Source organism: Boleophthalmus pectinirostris, unplaced genomic scaffold (assembly GCF_026225935.1).
Source record: "Boleophthalmus pectinirostris isolate CB_2022bp ecotype Guang Dong unplaced genomic scaffold, ASM2622593v1 HiC_scaffold_9, whole genome shotgun sequence".
In the NCBI taxonomy this organism is placed as follows: domain Eukaryota; kingdom Metazoa; phylum Chordata; class Actinopteri; order Gobiiformes; family Gobiidae; genus Boleophthalmus; species Boleophthalmus pectinirostris.
The window spans coordinates 27015918-27035529 of NW_026571541.1; the positions used below are offsets into that span (position 1 = coordinate 27015918).

At 36.1% G+C, this 19612-nt stretch overlaps 1 protein-coding gene across 1 annotated transcript in view; it reads right to left on the reverse strand.

The window, feature by feature from the left end:
* The window catches only part of lekr1 (leucine, glutamate and lysine rich 1), a 169575-nt gene that overhangs the window by 84937 nt on the left and 65026 nt on the right, over window positions 1-19612 (reverse strand). Inside the window, exons 4-5 of the mRNA XM_020937690.2 lie at window positions 14972-15049; window positions 2126-2289 (exon numbers count right to left, since the gene is read on the reverse strand). Coding sequence (XP_020793349.2) covers window positions 2126-2289; window positions 14972-15049 — 242 coding nt within the window. The remainder of the gene's footprint in view (window positions 1-2125; window positions 2290-14971; window positions 15050-19612) is intronic.

The following is a 19612-nucleotide window of genomic DNA, read 5'->3' on the forward strand; positions in this document are numbered from 1 at the left end:
AAGTCTCATCTTAAGACCCGCTTTTATTCTCTGGCTTTTAACACCGTGTGAGTTGTGTGGTCTTCTGTATATTTATTTTATGTATTTATTTATTTAATGTTTTTTATCTATATTATTTTTTAGTGCTGCTTTTATGTATTGATTTTGTTATTTTTGTTCATTGATTTTATTATTTTATTTACTGATTCTATTAGTTTCCTCATGGTTGAACAATTCTGTTGATTTTTTTGTGTAAAATTTTGTGAAGCACTTTGGAAACTAGTATAAACTTATAAAATGTGCTATACAAAAAAAGTTGGATTGGATTAGATTTAGTTAGAAGTATGTTACATATCCTCGCATCTTCTGCACTGTCTTCCTTACCTCTTATGTATTGCTGAGATATTATTATTACTTATGTCTATTATACATAATTTTACTTGTACATATTGTATACATTTATACAATTATGCCTTATTTGACAGAATTTATTACTACCGTTTACATTTTTACTCTTTGTTATTAAAAAATATTGTGAGGTGTGAGCTACTGTCTTCAAGTAATTTCCCTTGTGGATCACTAAAGTTTGTCTAAGTCTAATTCTTTGACTGATTCGAGGCAAATTTTTGGTGCACTGTGTAACTTTTTGGTTCGGGGGTCGTGACCTGTCGTTTGTTTCTATGGATGTGTCGCTGCTCTGCTTAGAACAAGGGTGGGGAATTATTTTTTCCATGAAGCCACATGAGAAACATAAAATATTGTGGAGGGTCAAAATGTTTAACTCAATTCTGCATGATATTATTGTATTGTATTATTGGTAAGACTGGTAAGAGTTTATGTTATAACTAAGCAATGAAAAAGTGAGGTTGCCTTACAAAAAATGTCATTTAACCACCTCTAAAATAAAAGCAATGCAGCTTTAGTCCATGCATGAGGCAAAATGATAAAATATGTTTATTATGTAATTCTAAATTATCTTAAATGGGCCAGTCAGAGTCAACCAAAGGGCTGGATGTGGCCCAGGAGCTGAACATTACTCAGATTTGACTTAGAATGTTCCACAATATCACAATAAACAGCTCTAACTTAGATTTATTCAATTACAGGTAGTTGTATAGGTCTGCATTAGGGCCGGGTATCATTAAGAGGCTGCCAATACAGATCAGATGAACAAGAAAAAAAAAAAAAAAAATCTAAGAAGGAAATAAAAAAAATTTAACCTGGTAATTTTTTGATTGATCTTAAAGGTCTTATATTAAGCAAAATTGACTCCTGTGAGCTTGAAGTCTCATTAAAAAGTTGCCGATACGATATATACTTCGATACAGTGCACTTTCAATTCGATACGATATATTTCAAATCGATTCGATACGGTTCAATAAAAAATAAAGGCTAAATCATGTCTGTGATACTAAAAGTCTTTATCAAACCACTTCTTGTGCAAAGTGAATATAAAACTTAAAAACAAACAAAAAACATTAATCCTCAAAACTGTAAAAATGACAGATGTGTTGAGTTTCCTTCCTCTGAACAAGCAACAAAACTGTAGCGCTGTAACAAAATCATTTAGTAAAATATACCAAAAAATACTCTTGGCGATATATCGATACAGCAGCCCACGATATCGATACTGTATCATCACATAAACAATATATCGATATTTCAATATTTTTGCACACCCGTAGTCTGCATGAACATAGAAAGATTTAATGCCACACTGTGAAACATTCCAGACAAAGCAGTAACATCTCCATGAAGAAAAGCATTAGATGGAACTTCCCCACAAAAGTTACACAATGCACCTTTAAGTTTAAAACAGAAGGAGCACGGCAAAATACCAAATCTACATCTCTAATATATTTTCAGTGTAATCGGATTAGATAGGATGATAATTCCTTCCCGCACATTTAGTTTGCGTGTTTGCTTCGGTGCTATTTGTGGAATCACCTTATTAACTTTATGCCTTGTAGTTAAAACACTCATAACTAAAATAACCAAAACACTCACGAGACATTTCATCAGACACACAAGACGGACAGCGGCATTCCTACTTTTAGCTTCCCTATTGACTTAGCATTATGCGCAACTATTCAGCTATAAATAACCTTGTGTGTCTTTGCATGGGGCTAATTTAGGTGAGAATTACCTGACACCACCTGCGCGCTCTGCTGCTGGAGCTGACAGCTGAAGGTTTGCCAAGCCCCTGCGAGTGTGAACAGGAAACCCCGTAAATCTGTAAGGTCGCTGCCGAAGGAGCGCAGTGAGGAGAGGCTTCTTCGCAGTTCCTTCAGTTGTTGTTTATGCTTGTATCTGCAAAAATAAGATATGGAAGAGTTGGGTTCATGGTCGAGGTTTGGATATGAGAATTTGAGATGAACTACAAGGAAAAAAAAACATCTAAGTAGGATAAAACCCCAAACATTTAATATTTGGTTATTTTTTGGTTTTGGATGTGATCGATAGCCTGTTATTGATCTTAAAGGTCTTATATTACGCAAAATTGACTCATGTGAGCTTGAAACCATGTGAGAATGTTGTTACTAGGGCTGGGTATCGTTCAGAAGTTGCCGATACGATACATATCTTGAAACATAAGCCACGATACGATACATATCCCAATACAGTAAGCTTACAATATGATTCAAAATTATATATTTCAAATCGATTTGATATGGTTCAATAAAAAATAAAGGCTAAAGCATGACTGTGAAACTAAAAGTCTTTGTTAAACCACTTCTTGTGCAAAGTTAATATGAAACACACCCGTTTTAATTTATTTTTAATCAATAAAAATGTCAAATGTGCTGCATAAACAAGTTTCCTTCAACAAAACTGCAACAAAATAACCAAATATTTTAGTAAAATGATTTAGTAAATTTAGTAAAATATACTAAAAAATGCTCTTGGCCCATGAGATCGATACTGTATCATCACTTTAAACAATACGATATATCAATATTTCAATATTTTTGCATACCCCTACACTCTAAGAAATGAAACACTGAAGTTGTTCAAATTACATCACATATTTGTTTTGGATTTATTTAAAAATATTATTTTTCAAGTTGAATTCATTATGTTTAATTGTATTTAAGTAATAGAGTAACATTCTAAAGTAATGTAACACAATAATATATATGCAATTAATTGTGTTGTGTTGGTAATTAAAAGTGTTGTGTTAGTTTCTTTCAAAAAGTTAACGCACACGACTGACAATCTTTGCACATGCACATTTCCTGTACGTCAACGTCACGTTCAGTGACATCTTTCAACATCCGGTGCAGTGAATTCGAGCAGCGTTCTGTTGGCAGCGACTGTTGTTACTAAAATCGGAATTAATTCACTTACTTACCAATATTTTGATACTGGTAAGTAAGTGTACTTTTTAAGGATATGTTATTGAATCAAAACTTGTAGTTGTCTCATTTGTGGGTTAAACATGTGAATGAAACAAAACACAACTCCAGTTATGTTTTTGATGAGGAAACATTAGAAAATAGACCAGAAAATAGTGTAATATGAGCCCTTTAAGGTTTTAAGATCAATCCAACCACAAGTCGCATGAGTGACTGAATAACATGACTGATGACTTTGATGCTATAAGTTACTCTACATTTAACAGACATTAAATCTTGTATGAATTCTGATTTATGTGGACGGGATAAGTATAGAGAACTAAAGACAAATTAAAAGATTAGAACTTTCACAGAGCTCAATTTTTAACCTCCTTTTGTTTAGAAATTACATAAACATTTTGCAATCCAAACTGTAGACAGAAAAAAAAAAAAGTCGCATGTGTGTATAGTTTCAGATTCAAAGAGTAGCGCATTTGATTGTGCTGCTAATAAAAGTGCATTTGTTTTGCCTGCCTCCGGGGACAAGTGAGTAGCTTTGAGAATTATGAGCAGATCTAATTGTACACACTCGCTGGCTTGATTTACAGACGCTGCTTTCATGTATTTGAATCACTCAGTTCTGTTGCCATGACCTCAACAGGGGCAGGACTAATAAACAGGTTCAAAGATCTTTGGGAAACTATAAATATTGCAAATGGAAAAGATAAAATTAAAGTGATGAACTGGGAGATTTCATTAAGACGATTGAGCCAGGCCCTTTTGCGAAATTAAATTCTGATTTGATTAGCTGATAGTATTGCATTAACACAATAATGGACGACAGTAGCTCCAATAAAATCAAGTACTAACCAGAAACTGTCTGTCTGATGAACAGCAACGCAACAAAATAAATTGGACAGCGATTCAGACTCTCTATTGGAAATCATTTCTACAGAACTCAACAAAAAATAACTGCTGAAACACAAAGTGAAATCAGTCAAATCTTATTCAACACATCAGAAAAAAGAGGCTACGTTCAGACTGCAGGGCTTAACGCTCAATTCAGATTTTTGTGTGAAATCCGATGTTTTTGCGAGGTCGTTCACATTTCCAATTAAATGCGACTTGTCTGTGACTCCAGTGTGAACATAAAACAGCCTAAAAGTGTCCTGCAAGCGCATTGGAGGACACGATGACGTCAACCGCAGTGAGCGTGCTCTGTGTTTACGGAAGTTGTCCAAACATGGACGCGAGCATTGAGCACGTGGAGATTTTAAAGTTCCTCTCATACTGGAGCCAGAACATGAACAACTTACTTGTTTTAAGGAGGAGATTGAGAAGGAGAAGAACGAGGTTTTTGGTCGTGGCGTTTTGTGGGACAGCGGCAGCGACGTCCGTTGAAAGGAACGTGTGGATGTGGAGACATAGCCAAGAGTGGTGAGTGGTGATGTGCTTTGCTTCAGTGACACGGAGTTCATTAACGATTTTCACCTACTTCAGCGCAGAATAGTGACGTTTGTGGCTTGTTGATAACGTGTAGGTCAGATGAATGTGCTTTGGCCGTTCAGACTGAAGTCGCATGTCAAAAGATCGGATATGTATCGGTTTTAGGACCACATATCCAAGTGGCCTGAGTCGCATTTGAAAAAATCGGATCTGTGTCGTTCAGACTGTCATTAAAAGATCAGATACAGGTCACATAGGGGCCAAAAAATCGGATTTGGGTCACTTCAGGCAGCAGTCTGAATGTAGCCAGAGAAGCACAGGTGGGACCAAGTCTTAAGTCTCAAGTAAGTCTCAAGTCTTTGACCTCAAGTCCCAAGTCAAATACAAGCAAGTCCAAGTCGAGTCTCAAGTCACTGGCCAATAAATCCAAGTCAAGTCTCAGTCATTTGCTTTGAGCTTCAAGAGTCACAGTGGAGTGTTTTAAGTCTCGTCTAAAAACCCACTTTTACTCTCTGGCTTTTAACATCGTGTGAGTCATGTGGTCCTCTGTGTCTTTTATTTATTTTGTTTATTTTGTATGTATTTTATTGGGTTTATTTATTTATTGCTATGCTCTTATTTAATTTTACTGGTTTTATTATTTTAAGCCTAGTATGATTAAATCTGAGTGTTTATTTTATCATTTTATTATTGTTGTTATTATTATGTATTTGTGCAGCACTTTGGAAACTGTTTGTGAAATGTGCGAGATAAATAGTGGATTGGAAGTCATTTCAAGGCTTTAAACCAAAGTACCAAAAATATAGCTTAGATTTTTACTATTTGTATGACTTTTAAGATAAATTGTGCTTTTTCTGTATTTATAGAGTATATAAGACATTAATTTAGTTATTTTTTTCCTTTTTAAATGTCTTTACAAGATCTTAGAGTGAATAATTATGATCAGGATAGAAAGAATTCAGATTTAAAAGTGCTTCTCACGTCTACTGAAGTCCGAGTCAAGTCCCAAGTCACTGGCCTTCAAGTCCAAGTCAAGTCCAAAGTCTTAGACCATTTTATCAAGTCAAGTCTCAAGTCCTAAAAATAGTGACTCAAGTCTGACTCGAGTCCAAGTCCCCACCTCTGCAGAGAAGTACAATAATGTTTTGAAAAATACGTTATTGCAATCTAAAATGTTTACTTTAACATGTACTGTTACTGAAAAATCATAATATAAACCACCTTATCAGTCACAACAGTAAAGCCCGAACCCTGTCGCTTTCTGTATCTGCTCCAAAACGTCGAAAACAAGTGAAATATAGCATTTTAAACCAGAGTCAACATGACTAACAAACACACTTCAAGCTTGGCAGCAATTACGCAAAAGTAGACAACAGTACCACCAAGTACTTTTGTGTGGTGCCAAAATCTGTACAAGTAGGTCAGCGCTGAGGGAATGTGGCATTAAGGGCATGTGTTGTTTTCGGCGCATTCATGTGATAATGAGTGATAATTAAAATAAACTACATTGAGGCTTATTTGTAAACAGTGGCTCTTTAAATATTGTGCTTAAACATGAGAACCCACTGTGCTTCGAATGCCACACACTGACACACACACACACACCGAGACAAACACACACACACACACACACACACACACACACACACTACTCTTCTCACATGCAGCCCACAAAGTGCAGATGTCTGAATAGAACATTCCGTTATTCCGAGAGCACTTACAGGCACAGTTGGGCGAAAGCACATTGTACGATTTTCTAATATATTATTCACACAATCACTTCATTATCACAGCTATCAGTTACACGGCTAGTAATTGACTTCATTATGTATAATTTAACTAGCAATTATTAAACAAAAACTATTTATTATTATTGAAGTACATTTGCAGATAAATGTCAAAAAGGGTACAATCTTGATCAAAATAGTCCGTGCAATACAGGCAATGCAAATACACGGAGGAAAAAACGATGTCTAGCTAAGTTAAAATGACTTAAATAAAACAAATTTTACTTTATTTGAGGCGATTCAACGTGACAAGTAAAATTATCGACCAATGGATTACGTGTGTTTTTCTGAATTCAAACAACATTCGATTTTGCTTCTTATTTTAAGTGCAAAAAGTTGTTGTTTTTCTTATTTTAAGTGTATCAAGATGTATTTTCATATTTTAAGTACAAAAAGTCTTATTCCACTGGCAGATCAGTTTACTTGTCAATGGAAATTTACTTGAATCATGATAAAAGTTTCTTAATTCAAGTCATCTTACCTTGAGTAGATTTTGTTTTTTGCAGTGTAGGCCTACTGTTTAAACTGGTTAAATTGTTGGAATAAACTTTCTGGTTACCTACTGCATGTACTTTTGTGTAATGAGTCATAGAAGTTCATAATTCAACCCTCTACGGCTCAGACCTTATTGTAGAACAGAAAAATAACCCAATGTTCCCACTAGTACAAAGAAAATGTACCCATGACAAATACTGGCCCAAAAAATTATTGTTCCATCCAGCCCTGTCGACAGAAATTTGAGGGCCCGGGACAAAAATCCTCACATGGGGCCCCCTGTAATATAAATTAATATGAAGTGTTAAATTCTGGGCCTCTAAAACCCTGGATCAGTATTAGCCCCCTAAAAATATAGTTCTATCTATGAAGTATTGAAAGATAACTCGATAAAGTAATTATCATGACAAGTCTATTATGTATTATTACATTTTATATTATTTATTAAAAGCCAATATTGTCTTTGTCAGTTTGCAGTGATCTAACAGAAGGTAGGTGAGGCTATATGAGGCTACAATGAGTCATAGAAGTTCATAATTCAACCCTCTACAGCTCAAATCTCATCACAGAAGAGACAAATACCCAAAATGTTCCCACTAGTACCAAAAAAAAAAAAGTACCCATGATAAATACTGGCCCCAAAAAATATTGTTCCATGATCTATCATGTGCTGAAGGATAACTCTATATAAAACCATACCAATATATTTTCACACGTTATATGATTTATCAAGAGCCAATATTGTCCTTGTCAGTTTACAGTGATCTACAGAGGGTATGTGAGGCTATATATGAAGCATAATGAGTCATAGAAGATCATAATTCAAACCTCTACAGCTCAGATCTCATCGTAGAACAGAAAAAATAAAAAATAAAAAAGTGAAATTTTCATATTAGTACCGAGAAAAATTACCCATGATAAATATTGGCCCCCACAAAATATTGTTACTTTCATTACTATCATGTACTGAAAGATAACTTTATATAACACTATCAAAATATATTATCACGTTATATTATTTTCCAAAATTGTCTCCAGTTGTCTTTCAATATTGTCTTTGTCAGTTTACATTGATCTACAGAGAGTTTGTGAGGATATATGTGACTACAATGAGTCATAGAAGTTCATAATTCAATACTCTACAGCTCAAATCTCACCGTAGAACAGAAGAAAAACAAAAACAAAAAACTAAATTTTCCCATTAGTACAAAGAAAAAGTAGTCATGATAAATATTTACCTCAAAAAATTATTGTTCCATCCAGCCCCGTCAACAGAAATTTGGGGGCCCGGGACAAAAAGCCTCACATGGGGCCCCCTGTAATATAAATGAATAAGAAGAGGGTCCAATTCTAGGCCCCTAAAACCCTGGTTAAATATTGTTCCATCTATCATGTATTGAAAGATAACTGAGGTATTAACCCTCTCAGGCTCAAATACATTTTTAGTATCAGGAAAAATCTGATATTTGGGGAAAATTATCATATGGGGTAGTAATATACAATCTTGACTTTTTATTTATCCATTGTAAACAACAAAAGTACTTTGGTACTTCTAGCAGGCCGTTTGCGTGTAGCCTGTAGTCTGCATCGCCCACGTTTATCAGCATGGATGGGAAAAAAGGCTCCTGAATAAAAAAAGCTCATAAAATATGGATGTGGAGTAAGTAGGTAACTGGCATTTAGCTGTTGCAAATCTGCAACGTCTGCCTGGAGAGGTTTAAAATACTACCATAGACAGCTATTATCATGTCAGGTCTACTGTATAAAACCATCCCAATGTATTATCACATATTATATTATTTATTAAAGGCCAATATTCTCATTGTCAGTTTATAAAAGTCATAGAAGATCATAATTTAACCCTCTACAGCTGAAATCATATTGTAGAACAGAAAAATAACCAAAAATGTCCCACTAGTACCCACAATAAATACTGGCCCCAAAAATGACTGTACCCACTATTATGTATTATGGGCGGCAGTAGCTCAGTTGGTAGAGCATTCGCCCACTGATCTGAAGGTTGGCGGTTCGAATCCAGCTCTCAACATAAACATCTCAGGTTGAGCGGTCAGATCCACTGACCCACAGGTTGGCTGGTGTGATTCCAGCTCCCACAGATGAATGCTGCCGTTGTGTCCTTGGGCAAGACACTTAACCCACCTTGCCCACAGTGTCTGCGTACACTGGTGTATGAATGTGTGTGTGAATGGGTGAGTGGTTCCTTGTTGTAAAGCGCTTTGAGTGCCTTGAAGGTGGAAAAAGCGCTATAGAAAAATGTGACCATTTACCATGTATTGAAAGATAACTCTATATAAAACCATCCCAATGTATTATAACACATTATATTATTCACCAAAAACCAATATTGTCTTTGTCAGTTTGTTTTGATCTACAGAGGGTAGGTGAGTCTATATATGAGGCTACAATGAGTCATAGACGTTCATAATTCAACCCTCTATATAAACCATCCCAATATATTACAGCTCAAATCTTACTGTAGAATAAAAATGAAAAAAAAAAATGAAAATGTTCCCACTAGTACAAAGAAAAAGTACCCATAATGAATACTGGCCCACAGAAATTATTGTTCCATCCAGGCCTGCTGACAGAAATTTGGGGGCCCAGGGCAAAAAGCTGCACATGGGTGCCCTTGTAATAAAAGGAAAAATCGATAAATATTACCCCCCCAAAATATAATTCCATCTATCATGCATTGAACGATAACTTGATATAGCTATTATCATGTCAGACCTACTGTATAAAACCATCTCAATGTATTATCACATATTATATTATTTATTAAAGGCCAATATTGTCATTGTCAGTTTATAGAAGTCATATAAGTTCATAATTCAACCCTCCACAACTCAAATCCTATTGTAGAATAGAAAAATAACAAAATATTTCCCACTAGTACAAAGAAAAATTACCCACGATAAATACTGGCCCCAAAAAAATCGACTGTTCCAACTATCATATATTGAAAAATAACTCTATATTAAACCATCCGAATGTATTATAACACATTATATTATTCACCAAAAGCCAATATTGTCTTTGTCAGTTTGCATTGATCTACAGAGGGTAGATGAGTCTATATATGAGGCTACAATGAGTCATAGAAGTTCATAATTCAAGCCTCTATATAAACCATCCCAATATATTACAGCTCAAATCTTATTGTAGAATAAAAATGAAAAAAAAAGAAAAAAGAAAATGTTCCCACTAGTACAAAGAAAAAGTACCCATAATAAATACTGGCCCAAAAAATTATTGTTCCATCCAGGCCTGTTGACAGAAATTTGGGGGCCCGGGCCAAAAAGCCGCACATGGGTCCCCTTTTAATACAAATGGATAAATGGATAATTATATACCCCCCAAAATACAGTTCCATCTATCATGTACTGAAGGATAACTTGATGTAGCTATTACCGTGACAGGTCTACTGTATAAAATCATCGCAATATATTATCACACGTTATATTATTTATCAAAAGCCAATATTGTCTTAGTGAGTTTGCCGTGATCTGACAGAGGGTATGTGAGGCCTCGCTCTGAATCCTAATAGAGCTGTGTGTAAACGGGGCAGTGGAGGAGAAAGCGGGCACTGCTTGTCACGAGAGGCGCCTTCATAACGTCAGATGACATAAATCATACGTCCGGCAGCACCAAACGGAGGAGCAGATATAAGCCAGATCTGTCACGGCTGATAAGACTCGACCAAGGGGGAGCGTGGCCAGGCGGGGGGTGCGGGCGGGCGGCTAACTGTGCGCCTCTGCTAAAATAAGGTCTCCACTCATTTAGCAACTTTCAATGTCAGCGGAACCATTTTAAAAACACTCACTCCCCCGGTGTCTAATCTGCCTCATTCTCTTCGCCTCGTCAGCGGCCATTACCTGACTGCCTCCACTCCGCAGTCTGCCAAGGTCAAAAGAATGAAAAGACGCGTGACAGGGCTTTATGGGTGATATAATGTTATTTGCAATTCTAAAATACGCAAATAGGGGAGGGTGACAATGCAATAATATGCGTTATTAAACAGTGATGACCTGCTAATTTAGAGAGACTGTTATAATGTGACTCAGTGCATTTCTTTACTGCTCTACTCCTCCCCTCCCACTCTTTCTATTGGTCAGACCCCATGAGTGACAGGTAGACCAAACCAAACATGCACTCATGACACTTTTTTGAAAATAATTTACCAATTACTGAGTACCGATACTGATACTTTAACCCCCAGCCCCATGAACATACACTGAGTACGGTTACATGCACATCAGGATCCCGGTTAAGGCAGTATTCGGGATATGCTGTTTACATGTGCACTGAGAAACCTGGATACTCATATCTCTGCGTACATGCTCAAATGTAATATCCCGGTTTCTTGACCCGGGCTGAGTATCATTCAGAAGTTGCTGATAAAATACATACCTCGATACATAGGCCACGATATGATACATATCTCGATACAGTGAGCTTATGATTCGATACGATTCAATACAATATATTTCCAACCGTTTCGATAGGGGTCAATTAAAAATAATGACTAAATCATGGCTGTGATACTAAAAGTCTTTGTTAAACCACTTCTTGTGCAAAGTTCATATGAAACACAAACATTTTAATCATCAAAACAGTGAAAATGTCAAATGTGTTCCATAAACGAGTTTCCTTCCTCTAAACAAGCAACAAAACTGTAAAACTGTAACAAAATAATTCCTTAACATACACCAAAAAATACTTTTGGCAACATATCAATACATCAGCCTACGATATTGATACTGTATCATCACATTAAACGATAAGATATATCGATATTTCAATATTTTTGCACACCCACATTCTTGACATAATCTTACAAATGCGCAAGCACAAAAAAATTATATTTAATAAACCAGGAAAAATACAAACAACCATGGTACTATAATATGTTTAATGCAGCTTTGTGCACATTTGATTATGTTTTACAGAAGCAAACCTTAAAACAACATGACTAACTATATATATAATTATAAGCGCTGAAAAAACACCTCTTTCCTTGTGACCTGATTGGAATCCTCAGTGGAATACGAGTGTTCTTTCTGTGACAGAGGGATGTTCTGCTGATGGTGAGTCTGTTCTGTGCATATATCGCGTTGGAGATGGTTCATGTTAAACTTTTCAGACATAATACGTGTGCAGCGCAGCTCTTTATTCTTCATTTGACCCGTGTATGATCACTTTATTTATGTTGGCTACTGTTGTGATGAAAAGACTGAAAGGTGTAAATAACTCTCATAAGACTCGCGCAGTAGTGGAGCATGATGCACTTGTTGCTTGGCAAGTCTATTCAGCATTCCTACAGTATGTATTTCTTTATGTTTTATGTTACTTGTTTTCACCTGATTTTTTCATGAATGTGTGCATGTTTGTGTCATACAGCTTCATGAATGCTAATGGTGTCAATAACGCTGCTAACTTATCATTTAAAATCACTTCTCTCCCCACTGTTGCCTGTAGATGGCATCAAACAGCATAAACAAGCATTTGTATTGAAATTGCTGCTTTTTTTAGCTTTCCGCAATTGTTATAATGTTGCAAATACTCGAAGAATGAAATAAAACCTGATATATTTTCATTTAACTTCACATTGTTTGTCTCTGTTGACTCTCAAATAGCATCCCACACAGTTGTTCTCCATCTGCCCTGGCCTTTTCCTGTGGTACATCTGGTTAAAAGTAATCAGCCAATCAGAATGCAGCAAACCCCTGGTCTGGTCTTTTTCAACTTTCTGGATTTGTGTTCCATGTTAATCCTATTTTGGCCGCAGTGAATCTTAGTCTTATTCTCCTGCTATCTTATATCAGTGAGGCGGACTGTCTGTGCAGGTTTGTGCTGTCTGGTGAGGGCTACTGTCAACAAAAATACTATCATACATGGTCTGGAGGCGGACGTCTATGTGATGTGCATTTATTTAATAGCTCCAAACCACCTTCAAGGGATGTTCTGAAATCTGGTTATAACACTGAAGTGATGAGAAGAGAAGGTAAGACTCATTTTGATGATAGTGGAATATGTCATGTCCTCGAATTTGCTTTTGACCTGGTACATGGTCAGTGAGTCAAATAACAATAACATTTATAATATCATTGACTTACGCATCCTCAAAGCAAAGTGCGTTCAAAGACTATTTGAGATGAAAACAAGCCACTACAATTTAAAAGGAACGGACATGTTAAAAAAAAATCCAGATTCAGAACCAAGGTTGCAGAACGAAGCATTGCTATGAAAGGAGTTCATTTATAGAATAGTCTTGGCAAAGAAATCAAAGGAACAAGTACAATAATGACATTTATAAACTACATAAAATCCAGTGTATATATGAAAAATAAAATTAAGTTGTTGTGCATAAAAGTGAAGATTTCTGTTTGCAATTGTTTAATAGTTGTGACTGAAATTAAATGTAATGTAAGTGAAATGTTTTGAAGTAACCATCACTGTTAATGTAGTGTCTGGAAAAGGGAGCAGATAACATAAGATCACTCTTCTTTCTGCTCTTTTCATTCATTTTTTGTATGTTTAATGGTATTACACTATTAATGTCTTTTATAAGTAACAGTAAGACAGTCAAAAATACCCCAAAACAGTCAAATTATTTCTATTTTGGCTTAGAAACATCATTGTTAAATGTGATTATTTTCCACATTGTAATTATAAGGAATCTTAACAGACACACTTTAAAGCAAAACATTTTTATTTATATTGAATTTATTGAAAAAAGTTCAAGGAAATTCAAGGAAACTGTGACGTTATTGGGTCTTTTTCATTTAGACAGTTTTATCTCATGCAGTTGGTCGTAGGACAAATGGTCGTCTATTAGACAGTGATAAAAGCAAATTTAAGATTTCACATTTTTTGGCGTCAACCGTTGAAAATAAACATGAAAATTGGGCATTGTAAAGTTTAAGTTGTGATTCTGTAGGTTGAGAAAACTGCATCAAATTGATGTAACATCTATATAACTTCTGGACCATTTCATTTTATATTTTACATTCTCTGGTTTTAAATCAAAGCTGCTACAACTACTCGATGAATGAACAAATACTGTATTTTTTTCATGGTTTGGACAGTCCTACTTCTTATACTTCCGTGCAACTTACATATTAAAATTTTCACACTGAAGCCATGAGGGGGCGCTCTAGGCTTGTGTGTCAGTATCTGCTACTTCTGTTACTCCTGTACCACTATCACTTCACTCTACTGCACATGTCTCCTGCAGAAAGAGCCTCTGTTCTGCTGCAAGTAGTGAAATATGCTGCTGAAAACGGTAATCGAACAACAGAAAGAATGTTTAGAGTGAACGAGACTGGCGAAAGGCGGGAATGGGGAACATGGCTTCACAGTTGGGAGGGTGCATCATGTAACTTTCCTGGAGGTCACTGGATGGATCGACAAAGCCTGAACTTCAGTGACAACCAAAACCATCCTGTCAGGATTCAGAAAGGCTGGAATAATTCTAACTGGAACAGATGTTGAGTCTGACGACAGCTACAGAGAAGAGGACGCAGTGCCCGTTTACCTCCAGAGGTTGCGGAGTTGCTCAGAAGTGACACTGAGGATGAAGAATTCAATGGATTTAACGATCTGGAGTGAGATGTTTATGCTATAGTTCTCTGAAGAACTGCTCATATGTAACGTTAACAGTCTGTTGTTCTCTGTTTTATTGTTATCACTCTAACTTCTCTTTCAAGATTAAATGTCAGTTCCTGGCCTCTGATTTTATAAAATAAATTTCCCCCAAAAAGTGTGACTTATAGTCCGGAAAAATACAGTACTTACTTTCGAGGATTTGTGGTGATTGTGTAGCTCTATTGACACAGTATTTTCCCCCGATCTCCAAATTACATTCACCATTTGATGTGATAAAAGCATTTGATAAATTAGAGTTACCTGAGATTATCACGTTGCTGTTTTTCTTCTTCTATCTGCTGCTCTGCCTTCTCCTTCACTGCAACCGCTTCAGCCAACCTGCGGAGGATCGAGAATACAAGAACCATGTCAAATTTCACACCAGCACATTCCTAAGGGGTACTACGATTATAGATCTCACAGCTTTGAAGATGTGGATTATCTGGATAAGCTTAAAATAAATGACAAATTAAAACGCGCTTCTGAGGTAAGTGATCTAACGGTAAGTGTGATCCGATGCATAATGGATGATGATTTAAATATGAACAGAATCAGTCGAGCAAGTTTTAATGAGGTTAAATATTAAGCACGATTTAGTGGGATTAAAGTGCAAAATAAAAGCACAGTTCAATTGCTTTTGGATAAGCTCGGAGCAATTTTTTTATGGTTAGAAATTGGCCTGCAAACAAAATCACAAAACATCAGTAGAAAATGACATCCTGTTCTCACTAAAGTGCTGTAAACACGACTAGACAAATAAAGGCAAAATGCAGACAGGTAATGATCTAGTCCAGACGCACAATTTGAAGCATGTTGTGTCAGGGGATTTCTAATGCAAATATGTGTGCTAATTTTTTCTTACATTATACTAATTGGTGCAACCTCTCACCCAGTTTTGAAGTGTGTAATTGGGCTGGAGGTGTGCGGTAGCTATCTTCAATCTAATCTATCTAAGGAAACCAAAAATGTGGATAATTGAACCTCAGCTGTTCCCTTTGTCTTGACATATAGCCTCTGGATATTAAAAGCGTAATCAAATTTACTTGGTGGTTGGCTGGTGGTTGTTTTTTAGTATCGAAAAGCATTGCACAATACAAAATGCGTGTGAGACTAATTACATAAACTGTGTTCTTGGATCTTAATAGACTTTGAAAAGGATTCTTCTACTGTAGTGTACATAAGGATTCAGTGATTATATATATATTTGTCTTTGGGCCCGGTCAAGCAGAAGTGTACAGCAAGGCCAAAAATTCAAGTTAATGTATCTGATATAAAAAAAAAAAAATTCAACAGATAGCATATGTACTCTAGTTTATGAAACTGTTCTTTTTTCTGTACCATTTTTGGTTCTAAAGTTACATACGTTTTAAACAGACCATGTATGCAACATGGAACAAAAATTATTTCCCAAATTTCAAAGACCTGCAAATCATGTAAATAAATGGATGTATTTCATCATATCTTGTGTTATTGGATCTTTGAACTGTTGATGAAGGTACATGATTTTTCAAAAAATATGTATTTAAAATGATAAAAATTTGCTATTTATATATTTTATATAAATAGTTTCCTTTCATTTTGAAGTAATATTAAAGTATTGGGAAGAAAAAAGATGACAAATTATGCAAAATCATGCACCTTCTACTTGTTTGCACAATTTTCCCTCCGTTACTTTTCCCTCCATTACCATGACCTTTCTTAATAAAAAATCTCATGACTCAAAAAGTAAGAGGTTTTTCAACCTAATCTTGTACCATATGGTAGAAAACTATATGAAGCAAATATTCAAACCAGTTTGTTAAGGATATGTAAGTGAGAACCGCTAGTTATGACTGTTTGTATTTACTGCCCAAAAAGTGCTGCCATATTTCATTCCCTCCGTTACCGACATGAGTTTTTAAAAATTTTTTTCAACAACTTGAAAGAATATCACAGGTTTAACTTTACCCTGTTGGAGTGTTAACTCTTTCCTACATTCTGATACTTTACTTATTTCAATAGTCCCTCTAGTTTCTGAATAAGAGCTATTTGAATGTAAAAAATCTGCTCTTTTCCCTCCGTTACCACTTGACCGGACCCTGCTGTAACTGCTACCTTCGATTGGCTTCAACTGATTGCAGCCTAAACACAAAGGTTGACGCAACACTCCCTTATTCTACTTCTATACACACAGTCTATGCTTTCACAACTCATCCAGGCTTCACAGTCGTTGCCTGACCAGCCAGTCCCTTCTACATTCTGTTCAAACCCAAAAGAGACAGAAAGTGGACCCCAAGAGCATGAAAATCCTCCAAACTTGAGTCGATCCAAACAGCTGCTAATTTCTATCACGTGTCTCTCAAATATGGACATCTCCTCTCCAAAATTCTTGGAACATTCAGAACAAAACATACGGTAAATGGTCATATTTTTCTATAGCGCTTTTCCACCTTCAAGGCACTCAAAGCTCTTTACAACAAGGAACCACTCACCCATTCACACACCAATGTACGCAGACACTGGGGCCAAAGTGGGTTAAGTGTCTTGCCCAAGGACACAACAACAGCATTCATCTGTGGGAGCTGGAATCACACTGCCAACCTTCAGATCGGTGGACAAATGCTCTACCAACTGAGCTTCTATCACCTTTCTAACTTCTTTTACCGGAGATATATACTTTTTGTTGCTCCGACTGTTGTACGTGCGAGCATCCAGTTTGTTTTTGACATGAAAGGAGTATGCGTCTCTCTGATTGGTTAATCCGCTTGTCAGTCAGTGAGACAGGATATGGTTCCAGATCCTTTCGTAAGGTAATAGGTAACTTAAGGTAAGGGAAGGTAAAAATAGTAGCTGGCCAGAACTGAAGACTCTACTTGGACGAACATCTTCACTCATAAAAAACTTCCATAAATTTTCTTTTGCCTGCAAATAATATCTCACAGACTGAAAAAACATCTCATATTATACTCACATACAATATCTTGATTAAGTAACAAGTATTTAATCTATTTTAAAATCCACCAAATAACAGTACTCTACACTGTAAAAACACTTAACACTTGCAAAATATTACAGCAGGTTTCATTTAATAAGTGGAAACCTTTTACTTGTAGCTTTGAGAAATGAACCATGAAACAAGTTTTACTGTAAATCTTGTCTTCTTTTTAACATTATTATTACAACTTCTTCTCCTAACTTCTTTTTTTTAAGACAAGTCACCGGTCTTGGTGGTGGTGTGTCATATGCACATCAGCTGTTGTTACATACACAAGATAAATACATCTCCGACTGTACTGTCTTAAAAAAAAGTTGTAATGTTAAAAAGAAGGCAATATTTACATTTTTAGATCAGTAAAATCACTTGTTTCACGACGCATTTCTCATGGATACACGTAAAAGGTTTTCACTTACCAAATGAAAACTGTTCAAATATTGTGAGTGTTTTTACAGTGTGCAGTAATGTGGACTTTAAAATAGATTAAAGACTAGATTGTTACTTAATCAAGATATTGTTTTTTGAAAAATATGAGATGTTTTTTCAGTCTATGAGATATAATTTGTTGGCAAAAGAAAACTGACAAAATCATGATCAGTTATCAAATGAAACCCGCTCTCGTATTTTTGTTTACTATCTACAGTATCTAATCTTAACTGTGCTATTCCGTCCCATGTTTACAAGTTCGCACGCTCATCTTGATCCTCCGTCACTGCCCTTATGTGCGAGCGAGATCTTTTCCGTGCGTATTTCAGCGTATTTGTCTGTCTGGGGTCTGCCACTTTCCAATCCAGTCTACAGCATTAGCCTCTGATCCTTGTTTGTCTGTCTGTGCCATGCGTGTCTCTGCAGTAGCCACCACGGACGCCGCAGAACTCCCCACTGCTCGCCCATCTGTCCTCGGCGGTCCCGGGGCCAGATCAGAGAGGAGCGGGGCCCGGAGGAGAGGGACAGGCTGTGTTTTTGGGTGTGTGTTTGGGTGTGTGCGTGCGCGTGCGATCGGGACAGTTCTTGTTTCCCATGCAGCGCTGCGCGGCTGTCAGCGGAGTAACTAGGTAGCTCCAGAGTGCGTGCTAGATTAGCGTACCCCCTACCAGGCAGCAACCCAAATATCAACTGCCTCGCCGGGACATGTCACACACAACATGGAAACACGCACACAGAAATGTCTCGAGATCACAGAGATGTTGTTTACGACTTCTGGTTGTGTTTTTTAGAGGGAAAAGCGGTATGGTTGCAATTTGAGTTACTGTTTGGGCGATGGATTGTGTACGTTTACTGTCTTTATACGAGATTATCTAATGGAATAGCTTAGAAATACTTTTTATATTACACATTACATATAATATCACATGATGGATAAGATAATGCTTAAAGTTTGTTAAAATCACTCTTCAAACTTGTAGTGTAATTCAGAAACCTTTAATATGCATATTCTTATAAATTTATAATATGCGCCATCCACTTTTGTGCCTTTCATAAAAATCGGACTTAGTGTTCAGCAAGTGTTGAAATACACCTAATTTTGTAATTATTTTCATAAAATCAAACTATATCATTGACAAATATTGGCAAGATTTAAAACAACATTTTTCATTAAAAAGTTAGATAAAATGTATTGTTAAGTTGGGTTGCTTTATTCGTACCATGTAGGTAAATTTGTTTTGCAGATTTGAGAAGGAGGTCCCATCCACATTATGTACAATAAACACGTATAAAAGCTCAATTACAAAATAAAGTGTTACAGAGCTCCAGTGCAGAATGGCTTGGTTCTTAAACAATTACTTAAATTCATCCATCACGTTTGACTAAAATCACAATAAATATTAAATATAAATAAAAATATACAATTAAAACACATGATTTTTCCAAGACAAACGTACTAAAGAAATAGATTACAATTTATTCATAAGTATGACAGCAGCTGG